The sequence below is a fragment of the Pararge aegeria genome, chromosome 2 (assembly GCF_905163445.1).
Source record: "Pararge aegeria chromosome 2, ilParAegt1.1, whole genome shotgun sequence".
In the NCBI taxonomy this organism is placed as follows: domain Eukaryota; kingdom Metazoa; phylum Arthropoda; class Insecta; order Lepidoptera; family Nymphalidae; genus Pararge; species Pararge aegeria.
Window position 1 is genome coordinate 11,828,490 of NC_053181.1, and position 12,515 is coordinate 11,841,004.

General features: G+C 32.9%; 1 protein-coding gene across 3 annotated transcripts in view; it reads right to left on the minus strand.

Annotated features, from left to right (window-relative positions):
* The window catches only part of LOC120635214 (long-chain-fatty-acid--CoA ligase ACSBG2), a 32,213-nt gene that overhangs the window by 19,006 nt on the left and 692 nt on the right, over positions 1-12,515 (minus strand). For 2 of the 3 annotated variants that reach the window (XM_039906167.1, XM_039906157.1), the window contains exon 3: positions 1,414-1,510. In XM_039906167.1, coding sequence (XP_039762101.1) covers positions 1,414-1,510 — 97 coding nt within the window. Of the gene's footprint in view, positions 1-1,413; positions 1,511-12,276; positions 12,494-12,515 lie in introns of those variants that run through there. The other variant, XM_039906176.1, reaches the window with a different exon arrangement.

Sequence of the window (12,515 nt, forward strand, 5' to 3'; positions counted from 1 at the left end):
AGAATACTACGGAAATATGGAGTGCCCACCGCTGCCTAATTATGATGGTTTCACAAAATAGAAAGTATCTAGTAAGTACTATCTATTTTGTGAAACCATAATAATATTTTTGGATTAGACGTAAGATTGTTCAGTCGATTTAACTAAAAACGAACAGTACCTGTTACGTCCCTGTAAACGAAACTAATTTAACATGTCTAAAATAAGTGCTCAACATTTCAACGGATACCATTCAGAAAAATACAGTACTAAAACCTACTAGTAAAATGCAACTTGTCTCTGTGTTTCAGTTTGTGTTTTACTACAACAAAACTGGCACTATTGTAAATGATGCTTGTTCCCTGTTTTCTACATTTAAATAATATTTGAAATATCGCTTGCCATGTGGGCGATTAATAAACAAAATTATCAAAAGACATACGATGTAATATTGGTGAAATCTTGTAATACTAGAAGTTACCCAGCTATATTATCTACTCCGTTGTCAATACGTTAATTGCTAGTGCAAACTAACTTTTAGCTGGCGCATCTTAATCAATTTTACAAGAAATTGACGACAATATGTTACTGTTATTTAAGGAATCAATAAGCCGGAACAAACCATATTTTAATACGCCTGCTGATTAGACTCCACGATCCTTGTATTTAGTGTTATCAAATCCCTATTTTCTATCGCTTAGTATTTTCTCCGACACTTCAGGTTTTGCTATTGTACCTTTGTACTTAAATGGTTATCAAATATATACGAGCATTGATTTAAAAATGTTACTTATGTCAAATACGGTTATTTACTAACCTGTGTCGGTTGGCGTATCGTTGTCGAGAGGGGTTTTAAAAGGTTTTAATTTTCAAATTGCATTCTCCGTCAAAAGACATTGTCCGTGAAATATTTTTTTTACACAATTTAGCTAATGTACTATAATTTTAAAGTTAATATTTCGGGTGTTTATACCGACTTGGTAAAATTACTTACGCTGAATTATTTTATAACAAGTTGTAGAATTATCGACGGGGATAATTTTAGTATCGGTAAAATAAATCCAAGGGGAAACTATTGCCTCCAAAAAAGCTAAATAATATATTATGTATACTAATACTAATTAATAATTACAATAAATAATTAAATAATAAAATCATATAATACTACAATACAAACATCGCCATCTAACTCCAAAGTAACCGTAGCTTGTGTTATGGGTACTAAGATGAATGATGAATATTTTTGTGAATAATATAGGTACATAAAAACTTATTATATACAGTTAAACACCCAGACACTGGAAAACATTAATGTTCATCACAATAAAAATTTCCAGCTTTGAGAATCGAAACGCCATCCTTGAACTCAGAAAGCAGAAGGATCGCTGCCCACAAGCCAATCGGCCGCCCAGAAAATAATAAAAAATAGTTTACCGTTTAAGAATTTTTGATGGCTTATTCCGTTTGGGACTTGCATTTTGTCGACGTTTATTATTTCCTCGCCGTTTTCCACGATAACAGTTGAGGCGTCCTGAAAAGAAGTAATATTTTAATAATATTGTCGTAAAAGTTTTAGTTACACACTTAGATTCACACATCCACAGCCATTCCAATGCTGTCTAAAAAAGACTAAAAATTCTCTGGCCGATTAAAACAAATTCTGTAAAGGCTATTTAGACAATTAAAACATTTAGAACTGTTTAAATCTTTTGCCAATTGGCAAAATTGGAAATTTTACCTTAATAAATACCCATATTTTTTATTTCTATACTTTTATTAATAAGCACATAATAAATTTAACAAAAACTGCTAATTCAAATATGTACAATCATGGTTAAGTTAGTCACTATAAATTTATAAAAATCGGCTTAGGTACTTGAGTCAAACGTAGTCTGTGAAACTGAAACGTTTGCATCTTTTTGTGCAATAGAGGGCGAAATAGGAACGTTGCAAAATTTTATTTTCGTTGTAGGCTTAAAATAATGTTTTATATATTATATTTATTACTTTACATTATGCGTTAAGAATAGTAATGATTATGTAATTATAAATAATTTTATCGTTACAGTGAAGATTACGTTACACTTATACATATATATAATATACCGGTTAATATGATGTACCTATCGCAAATCAAGTAACATACTGTACAAAATAAAACTCATATTATGTAACGATATCAACTATTTATTAATGTGTATCGATAGCCGTGCATAGTTAATTGTGTAACTGGAAAATGATTTATGTAGGTAAAATAAATATTATCACCCTCATGTCATCATATAAAACCTATAACCGGCCCACTACAGAAGAGAGAAGGGTTTAAGGCCACTGTAGCCACCAAAAATGTACTTTTAGGGTATATTTTTTGTATTAATTATAAGGTGATATCTAACTACACACCAATGCAATGCCTCTTTTATACTTATAAGAGTGGCGTGACTTTAATAGCGGCGTTGTAAGTAGGTAAAACTTTATTGTCATGCAAATAAAACGTACCAAACCGGTATCTCGGCGATTTTAATGTCTATTACAATGGGCAAAAGAAAAACTAAGAAATACTTAATTTGAGTTTAGTTGAGTTAAGTTATATTATTTTGTATCACTCATGCGGGGAAAGTAGTATCCTGACGCTCGCTGTTGCGGTTGAAAAAGAACCGTTTGCCCATTTTAAAATTTGAGTGCGACAAGAATAATTTGAGTTTTTCAAATTTTAAAATGGGCAAACGGTTCTTTTTTAACCGCAACAGCGAGCGTCAAGATACTTTCCCCGCATGAGTAATACAAAATAGTATGTGCAACAAGTGCGACATCGATTACCCACTCAAGCGAGTGACCGCACTCGCTTCTCTCGTGCGTTCAACTTCGCTTTCGTGGGCAATCGACAACTTGTCGCACTAGTTGCACAATATACTATTAACTTACCAATTTTTAATAGACGTTTTAACTTTTTCGAAAGGATTTTCACTATTTTTTGGCTTATTTACTTATTGTGTTTTTCAGTTTATTTTTTAATACCCTCTGTTTGCTTAAAAAAAAATTTTTTTTTTATTTTCATTTTTAAATAAATACATATACTACGTCAATAGGTCAAGATATATCTATTTATGCAAAAAATGGCTAAGTAGGCACGATTTGACAATGTGTTTCTATTGGCCTATCAATGCCAATAAAAAGAAATTCCAGATCCTTCAGACTAATGACTAGTTGCCGTGCTTAACTTCTGTTTATGTTTTCTTTTTTATGTTGTGGTGGTTCTTTTGCATCCTTAATTGTTCCGTATACACTCTCTCCTTTACTCTCCTTTGTACATTGTATTTATTTAAACTTTTCAAGGCTATACCAGAAAATCAGCGCTGCAGTAGTCAAATACAAATAAATGATTATTATTTTTATAAGGAATCACCCTGTAAAAACATTAAATCAAAAGAATATTTATTTCTCCATACAAACGAATTCATACAATTCTAAGTGTTTACTTAAGGCAACCCTATTGAAGATATAAGACCGATACCCGATGAGTACCATGCTGAGGTTTTCAGCTGAAGCACCTTTCGATAAAGCTTTTAGTTTGTAATATAGATTTAAAGTAATTAGTATTTAGTTTCCATTAGTTTACTTATGTGTAACCTGAACAAAGTTTATTATTATGGTTATATTTTTAAATCCTCCCTGATCCAATCACCGCTGTGAATTTAAATAGGTCCCGGATTCGATTTCCTGCAGGGGCAATTTTGAAAGGGGCTGAAGGGTTAACTTTTAGTGGAATAAAAAATAAAAAAAATCTTTGCAAAGCAAGAGCCAATGCACCCAACCCTTGCTTGCACATGGTGCTTACCCGTAATAAAAAGTATAGTATGTCTATCTCCAGGGTGCAAGCCATATAATACGTCAAATTACATCCAGATCAGTGCAGCGAACAAAGGTGACAAATAAACAAGCAAACTCACTTTCGCACTTTTAAAGATCATTATGTAGGTATACCATTTATGGATTGTCAGTAGGTCTGTTATATAACAGGTCACTGACCTCTACTCGTGCAAAATGTACCGAAAGAAACTTCCACAGCAGAAATTTTATTTTTTTAAATAAGTAACACATTTTGAAGTTACTAATTAATTCCGTCCTTTCTAATGTCCGCTCATTAAATTATTATATGCACAGGTTATCAATTTACAGTCATTGAAGAAATATATTATCTCCTTACCTAATGCTAGGTATCTACCTAGGAATATTTATTAATTAAGTAGGGATGGAGACTTTTATTGAGTTCTTAATGACCTTTCGGGCCCAAAAGTCTCTAATGGGAAGTTTCGGCCGTGGCTAGTCACCCTACTGGCAAAGACGGCACGCCAAGCGATTTAGCGTTCCGCGTCGAAACAGATTGGAGGTACATTATATATACATATTTATAACAATATAGTATTTGTAAGACAACATATTAGTCTTTATACACAAAAAGTGGACATAAACATTCGACTTACAAGAAATGGTCATAAATTAGTGTCATCTGCATATCGTCTGCGTAAGGTACAGGGATCATTTGTGGGATTGAGTATACGCTTTTATAATATGATTCCTAAGGTGATTTTGGACCTGCCAATGCACAAGTTTAAAGAATTTGTTAAAACACATTTATTAGAGCGAGGTTACTATACAATTGATGAATTTTTTAATGACAAGGTTGCTTGGAAGCATCCGGCTCCGCTTTCAGCTCTCACAAGATAGAAAAATGAATGTTAAAATACAAAATGTAAATTGTTGATGTTGGAAAAGAGCAACTGCTGAGTTTCTTGCCGGCTTCTTCTCGGTAGAATCTGCCTTCCGAACCGGTGGTAGAATCACTACAAACAGACAGACTTGACGTTTCAAAAGTGCTTATATTAGGCCTACTTGAAATAAATGAATTTTGAATTTTGAATTTTTTGAATATATATAACTATAGGTAATTTAACGTAACCCAGGGTATGGCAGTTATATAAATGATATGTATATATATATATATATATATATATATTATAATTACATACATTTATTTCAGGTTAGCCCAGGTGAGACTAAATGATAAAATGTCACAAGATTTTTAAAATTTCTCAGCTTTTTTAAAAATATACTTAATATACGTCTATTAGATTAATGAGGAACAAAGCTTAGTGAGGATTAGTAAGATAGAGGTTAAATAATCTTAATATACCTACAAAGTTACAGATTAGATATAATACCCCCATACCAGGCTTAACGTCTGCCAGCGCAGAATCTGTTTTGATGAATTATTGATAATATTTAATAGGATGGTAGGTACGGATTCTTATGGTCACGTGTAAAAAGCCTTTATGGATTATTGGAGCTCAATGCATCGATCCGTCTAGATGCGGTTTACACAATTAGGATAAATGCAATCATAGATATTAAGTACATAAGTGTTTTATTAATGACCACTTATTTATTGAGTACTTAGTACACTTTACTACATATAATAAGTTGCATATACGTCTTACGCGTTTTTTTTTTGATATCCTGCGGGATTTTCAAAATACAATAGTTTCTCCAACATAAAAATAATCTACAATCTTCATATTTGTCCGTCTCCATCAAACCGGATGCAAGTTATCTATTTGCATAATGTTTAATTTTGAATGGTGCATAACTATGAACAAAGGTCACAAGGTCATAAGGCATTTTTAATCTCGTGTTAAAGTCTCCCGGTTGCTTTTCCGGGACAAAAGTACGGTAAAAGCCGGGTAGTTGCCTCAATGGGATGGATGCTCCGGTTTCGAATACTTTATATCTAGAGATGTCCCTGACTGCTGCTCTTTTCTGTAATGGTAAGTGCTCTAACCCTGGTCTTAGTGCCATACAAGCCATATAGGAGTCACGCGTTTCTTCCTGGGTGTGCGGAAATCTTCCGCGGCCTTCTTAAAAGATAAGAAGAGAAGTATTTTCTTCTTTAAAGACACAATATAATGAACAAATTTGATAAAGATATTATCTTCATGTACAAATTGTAACACTGTTTGTAATTTTTTTAATGTAATGTGCACTTAAAAAGTGGAATCTATTTTAATAAAGTTATGTTTGACTTGGTATTTTCCTTTGACATTGTTAAAGTTATTAAAAGACACTAAAAAAAGACAGTGTAAAATTATTATACGTCATTCTAACATAGCTATAAACTTCCTACCGACCGTATAAACCGAGTAACACTAAGTACTTACCTACCCAACCACTTAATAATAACAATATATTTTATAATCTAAAAAGAAGGAGGTACCTAAGTCTATGTATCACAACAATAACAGTTTAAATGGTAGCTATATATGTATAATATCTGTTTGTAAACTGACAATCAGCTGTATTTTCAAAATAGCGATCTTCGTGCCTTCTTCATCTACAAGACATTGGCGAAGTACCTTGTGCCCAGTTGGCACAGACAAAAGCCATAAACAAGAATTGAATTGAATTGAAATAGCGATGGTAGTAGGCTCCCAATTAATAATAAATAGCTAAACATATTACATATTTATTTAATTTAGGTTTATAAGGACAGCTTTACCTTCAAAAAGGCTACCTTCCTATTGTGAATAATGTTAATATGTAATCTTTTGAGATACTGCCAAAACCTATAGTCATCTGACAGCTGTCAAGTTCCTCTGACATCTGTCCTCTTCCTACACGACTTAGAGATGGTTACTCACTTTCGTTACAACAACTCTGTGTGATTTGAAAGCAGAAGTTAATTTAATTCCTAGTTTAGTAACCTTAACACCAACTAGTTGAAGTCCTATCTAATAATCGGGATATTATTTTACACATAGGTTGTAGGTACGAAATAAATCTAGAAGTATTTTTGTATTCAATTGATATTTTGGAAGTCTGAATTGACATATTGACAGTTATTGCGTTAAATTTATTAGTAAGTTAGTAAAAGTAAAGCGTGTTTTTTGGTGAATTTATTAAATTGATTTATTGTCCTTAATTATTAATAGGGATTTTTGCACTCGCATCCCTTCTGCCGCAATAGAGCCATAATATAGTTATTGAATACAACTTTATGAATTAAGAATGTGACTTTCAACTTTAATGAATCACCTGGTTAAAAAACAACTTCAGAATTGCTTATGTAGATTAGATACGAAAGGTAACTAATTTCAGGCTAAGACGTGAAGATTCAAAAATTTGATAAACTCCTTACCCGTAATTATTTAACTCAAACTGTATTTTCCAACACAATATGGTTTGATGTTAGCTCGTGCTAGACTAATGTAAGTCAAGCGTTGCTGTTAAATATAAAGAGGGATTTTTCGGCGAAATTAAATAGATAATGATAACATACCTTATCGAATTGGATGACGACGAAACGAATCGAAAAAAAATGCAGGTCTTAGTCAATAAATTATTAATAATCTTATTACCTAAAATGTGATTCGCATGTCTTACTCGAAATATTCTTATCAAAAACTAAGTTAAACGTAATAGGTAGTTTATTTTTTTTTACTTTGACTTTGACTTTATTACTAAATCTAGAGTCGTGTATAAATTTTTGACAGCACACGGCGATTTTGCATAACGCTAACAAAAGTCTATAGCTGGATGGGTGACTAACTTTGAAATGCTGAGTTTGACAACAAATTTCCTTGTTACTTGGAAGCTGATGGCTCCACTTTTATTTATCAGAAAATGAATGTTGGAAAAGAGTAACTAACTGCGTACTTGCCGGCTTCTTCTTGGTCGAATCTGCCTTTCAAACCATTCTGGAGTCAATACAAATAGACAAATGTGACGTTTCGAAAATTCTTTAAGAGTGAGAAAGCCTGTTTTAAATAAAATAATGAATTTTTAAATGTATTACCAAAGCCAAAATATATGTTAAAATATAAATTGTTAACGTTGGAAAAAAGAAACTGATGAGTTTCTTGCCGGCGCGGGGTATTCACTACAAATAGACAGACAACGTTTCAAAAATGCAAAGCCTACTTGAAATAAATAAGATTGAATTTTTAAGTTTATTACAAAAGTCCGTCAAACCGCATTAGAACTGCGGGGTCCAAGCACTTATGAAACTTGCGCGAGTGAAGCGAGTCATATATTTTTTGCCAATTTTATTTTATTATTTATTTAACTCTTTATTTGTACACCACTATGAAGTTAGGAAAATAAAAAAAAACAATAGAATTACAAAGACAGAAGTAGAATACAAAAGGCAATTTTGCAGCAAATAACACAGAATGGGTATTATTTATTCCATAAAGTAAATCAAGTAGAATTTCATTCTTCCAGTTCACCAAGGACCAAAACCCCAAAATCATTTTATAATTTCTTCATTAGAATTGACAATATTCTCTAAAATTATGAAGAAATAGGTTTTGTATTGGCCCTTGTCCAATGGAGTGGAACTCAGGACAGGACATATTATAACAATAAATCATTTTAATGATATCTATTGGATACGCGCTCCGGCCTATTTGGCAATTTCCGCGAGATTTGAATGGCTCCCTATTTTTTATATAGCAGATTATTGAAAAACCTTTAAATTTCGGATAGTGTTACATTTTGACAAACAGTTAATAGAGTCAACTTTTGTAAGTAGAGTTAATATTTTTGCTTCTAGTGTAAAACCTACGTTTTAAAAAAAATAATACTTACATGTATTATTAATTTAATATGTTTTTTTATTATTGTTATCATTAACAAACATGCTACTTTAAATTAATGAAAAGATACCTTCTTTATAAAAATAATTTAGTTGTTAATATCATTAAAATGAATTATAGTTATTAACATTATAATAATTATGTGGCAATGATACTTAAAAAAAAATGTATTTTGAAATTATTGTTGACTTTATACAGGAACAATTGGAGAACCTAACTTATAGCAGTGGCGGGCATACCGTCTAGTATGCAGATGATATAAAATGAAGAAAATCTCCAGTAAGAGTTATAAAAATTGAAGGATAGGCTTTGTGAGAGTTTTAAAAAGCCTACCCTTAAGTATTTATAACTCTAACTGTTGATTTTCTTCATATTATATCATCTGCATACCCTGTGCATACCCTTTATGCACGCAACTGCCTAATAGGTAGGTATGGTAGGTACTACCTTCCTACCCCTACTACCTACACTTACACACTTAATAGATAGGTAGGGTACGCGGTTATTACGTGAAGGTACAATGGTTTATTTTGTAACGTACCTACTTTGATTATATTGCACGTCATTTTCCTTAGCGTTTTCCTGAAGTAGTTATGTTATTAACTTAATTTGTTAGCTACTTTAGTATGATGTTATAATAATACAGTGGTAATTACAATAGATCGGTAAAGGTTGACGTGTCACGGGGACTTTAAGCCTTGCGTAGCTGTTTCTCTAATTAGAAGAATGGTATTAAATTTATAGTCACAGCAAATAATGGATGTCAAACAATTAATTTAAGATAAATTATTATTTAGAAATAAACTTAAATTAAGCCAGCTATACTTTATTTCTGAAAAGAGATTCTGGGTGGCTGTGTAGTTAGGCTTAGACAGATTTTTAGTCAAAGGGCCACGCCCCTAGGGTATACAGCGTAAGGGTATATAGTTTGGGCACCTATAATAAAAATTAGCATTAGTCTCTTCACGAACAGTCCGGTTATCTAACTATTTATTTTCACACCCATCCGAATCTTCAGGCACCGGATTCATCTTTACTTTAGCCATAACTTTAATCATATATTCTTAGTATACAAGTATACGAAGCGGTGATTGTTGACTTCGGCTTTACTTTCGGTGGGCCGAGTTCGAATCCCAGCAAGCACCTCTAACTTTTCTATGTTATGTGTGTTATAGGAAATAAAATAAAGTTTAGTTAAAATAATGTTCTCAAAGGCCTTTGAGAAAATTATAGAGAACTCTCAGACATGCAGGTTTCCTCACGATGTTTTCCTTCACAGTTGAAGCAAGAGATATTTTAATTTCTTAAGGTCCACCATTCCGCACAGGGCCAGCGTGATGGACAACAACCAAAACCCTTCTCATCGTGGGAGGAGACCCGGGCCCTGTAGTGGATGCTAGTGTATCGTTAGCATTAGTTTAATTATTCATTATCTTGTCAAATTGTTGTTACACAGTCGTAGAAGATTTTCAATAATATGAATATTTATCAAATTAAACTAAATAAAACTCATTTACGATACGCAAAACAAAAATATCATGTTTTATGATCGGTTTATCTAGTGACATTAATAAAAGTATGTTCACAAATTTTAGATAGGTAATATTATTTATGATCTTTTTCATGTTAAAATGAGGAAGTTATGTATTGAAATTGCTAAGCTGTACGAATAATTATATGTTATAAACGAACGCCTTTTTTATTAACACAAAACAACCGCTTTCGTCACCACAAAATAATCAAAATCGCAACCTAAATACCGAAATATTTAGAGTATCTTTGGAAAGGAGTCTATTTTCTGTACGTATTTATTTTATGTTGGATTGTGTTACGCTGATTAGCCTTATGTGATGCAACGGCGTAAGCGGGTGGGTTGGCGACCCTTGGAGTGGGCCTCTACCAGAAATGACTTTGGGCCCTGGGGATCGAAGAAGCGAAGGAATTGTCGGCCTAAGGGCGCCTTATCTGGGGCTGCACCTAGCCTTGGGAGACGATGGCAGTGATTTCACGTCTGAATGATGTCGAAAACGAGCACCTCGTCTAAGCCGGCGAAGACACTTTGCAGAGTTTGTAAGTTTGTCTTTTATGCACCACTCTCACTATGTGTGTATTTATACTAAATCGTCACCTTGAAAACGTAGTCTGCTGAAATACAGGAAAAGGAAAAAAATCTGAACACATAGCTGATAAAATTAAAAAGCTAAAAATACTTTCTTATAAGTAGACACCTACTGGGTATCATCATTTAAAACTAATTAATCATCCTTTATAGATACCTAGGTAGGTAGGTACGTTTCTTTAATTAATTATATAGGTAATGGATGATTAAAACAGTAAACAAAATTAAATGTTATTTACGTAGTTGTAAAAGAAATGTATGAAATTATTATTGAACGCCTGACAAAATGTGCACGGATTAACTTATTAAAGGTTTTGACAAACAGCCGCGGCCCGCGTGACATTTACAACTTGCACTGAACTTTTTCAGTACTGAAAATGCCAATGACCGAAGTCACCATGGGAACGTTATGTGCCCCGCCCATTTCCACTTGCGCTTCGCAACTCGTTAAGATACTCCATTTTTTTTTGATTCTCCTACGGATCCCCTGATCATAATCTCTTTATCAATTCCGTCCCGTAAGGTATAGGAAATATTCAGGTACATATGAAGCCGTCACTTTGTTTAGTTGTAGTTTCACAAGCACTGGTCGATGGAAAGAAAATGTAACCCGAAGGTTTTCCAGAAGCCCGTCCGATGTTTGGTATTTGAACTATTAGATATTTCGAATGCCCGGTTATCATTTCCACAATTATTATATTAGGTTAAAAAGATTATGAAGTTTTTTGGATATTTAGATGTTGGGACTTTCAGATATTTATTATTTCACAGATGTTCGATTGCAATCAAGCAATACGCAAACATAGTCTGAAATCTGTCCGGTGTGCTCTACATTGCCGAAACTTTCTTCGGAGTTCTCTAAAATAATTTGTTTACAAATCATGTTACGTGTTCTGATTTCCTTTTTAAAAATGAAGATTTTGGTACGAAGTTTTATTTATTATACAATTAGTTACCCACCAAAGTATGTTCTGAATAGAGAAAAAATATAATGAGGGGCATGATAGACCTGTCTAGTTTGTTAAATTAACATTACATAATGTAAATAAACAAACTTATGAGTAAATTTCGGCAAATGCGGTCAGATAACGGGTGTAACGGGTTTATCACAGGTATCTATGGTTCGAGGTGTAGTGACGTAAGTAAAGAGCCGCGTGCGCTTACGTTGCGGCTTCACTCGACCAAAATAGTAAAGGAAAACAGCCCAGGCAATAACAGCAAGAGTTAGAGCAAATTAGTTGCATGTATTAAACAAATTCATTCGTTGTTTATGGTCATGATCGACAGTTCTATTGAGACTCTGTTTACATCAATATTTTACTATAGTTACTCAGTTCGTGACTGATGCTGAGGTAAATTAATGAATTCAAGCAAATAATTATATACCTACCTAGCGATTATAATTTTTCAGAACGATATGCTTCATCGATATTAGTATGTAGGTATTTTAGTTATTTTTATTCATTGCAAGTACCTATTACGTATGCGGTGTGAGTGGCTATAATTTTTTAATGAAAACAATCTTACCGATAAGTCACTAAATAAAGAAACCTCAATTATTTTTGTACATTTATTGGCACTTTATCACATTTATCACATATTTAGTTACAAACGATGGTTGAATTTTAATACGGAGAATTTATTACGTTGTATTTAAAATTATTGTCTCGGGTTTATGTGTCGAGCTGAATAGGAAAACTATAAAATGGATGTCGATTTTACTACAACGACCGCGATGACTCGAGCGCGCCAGCCAACTGGCGGCT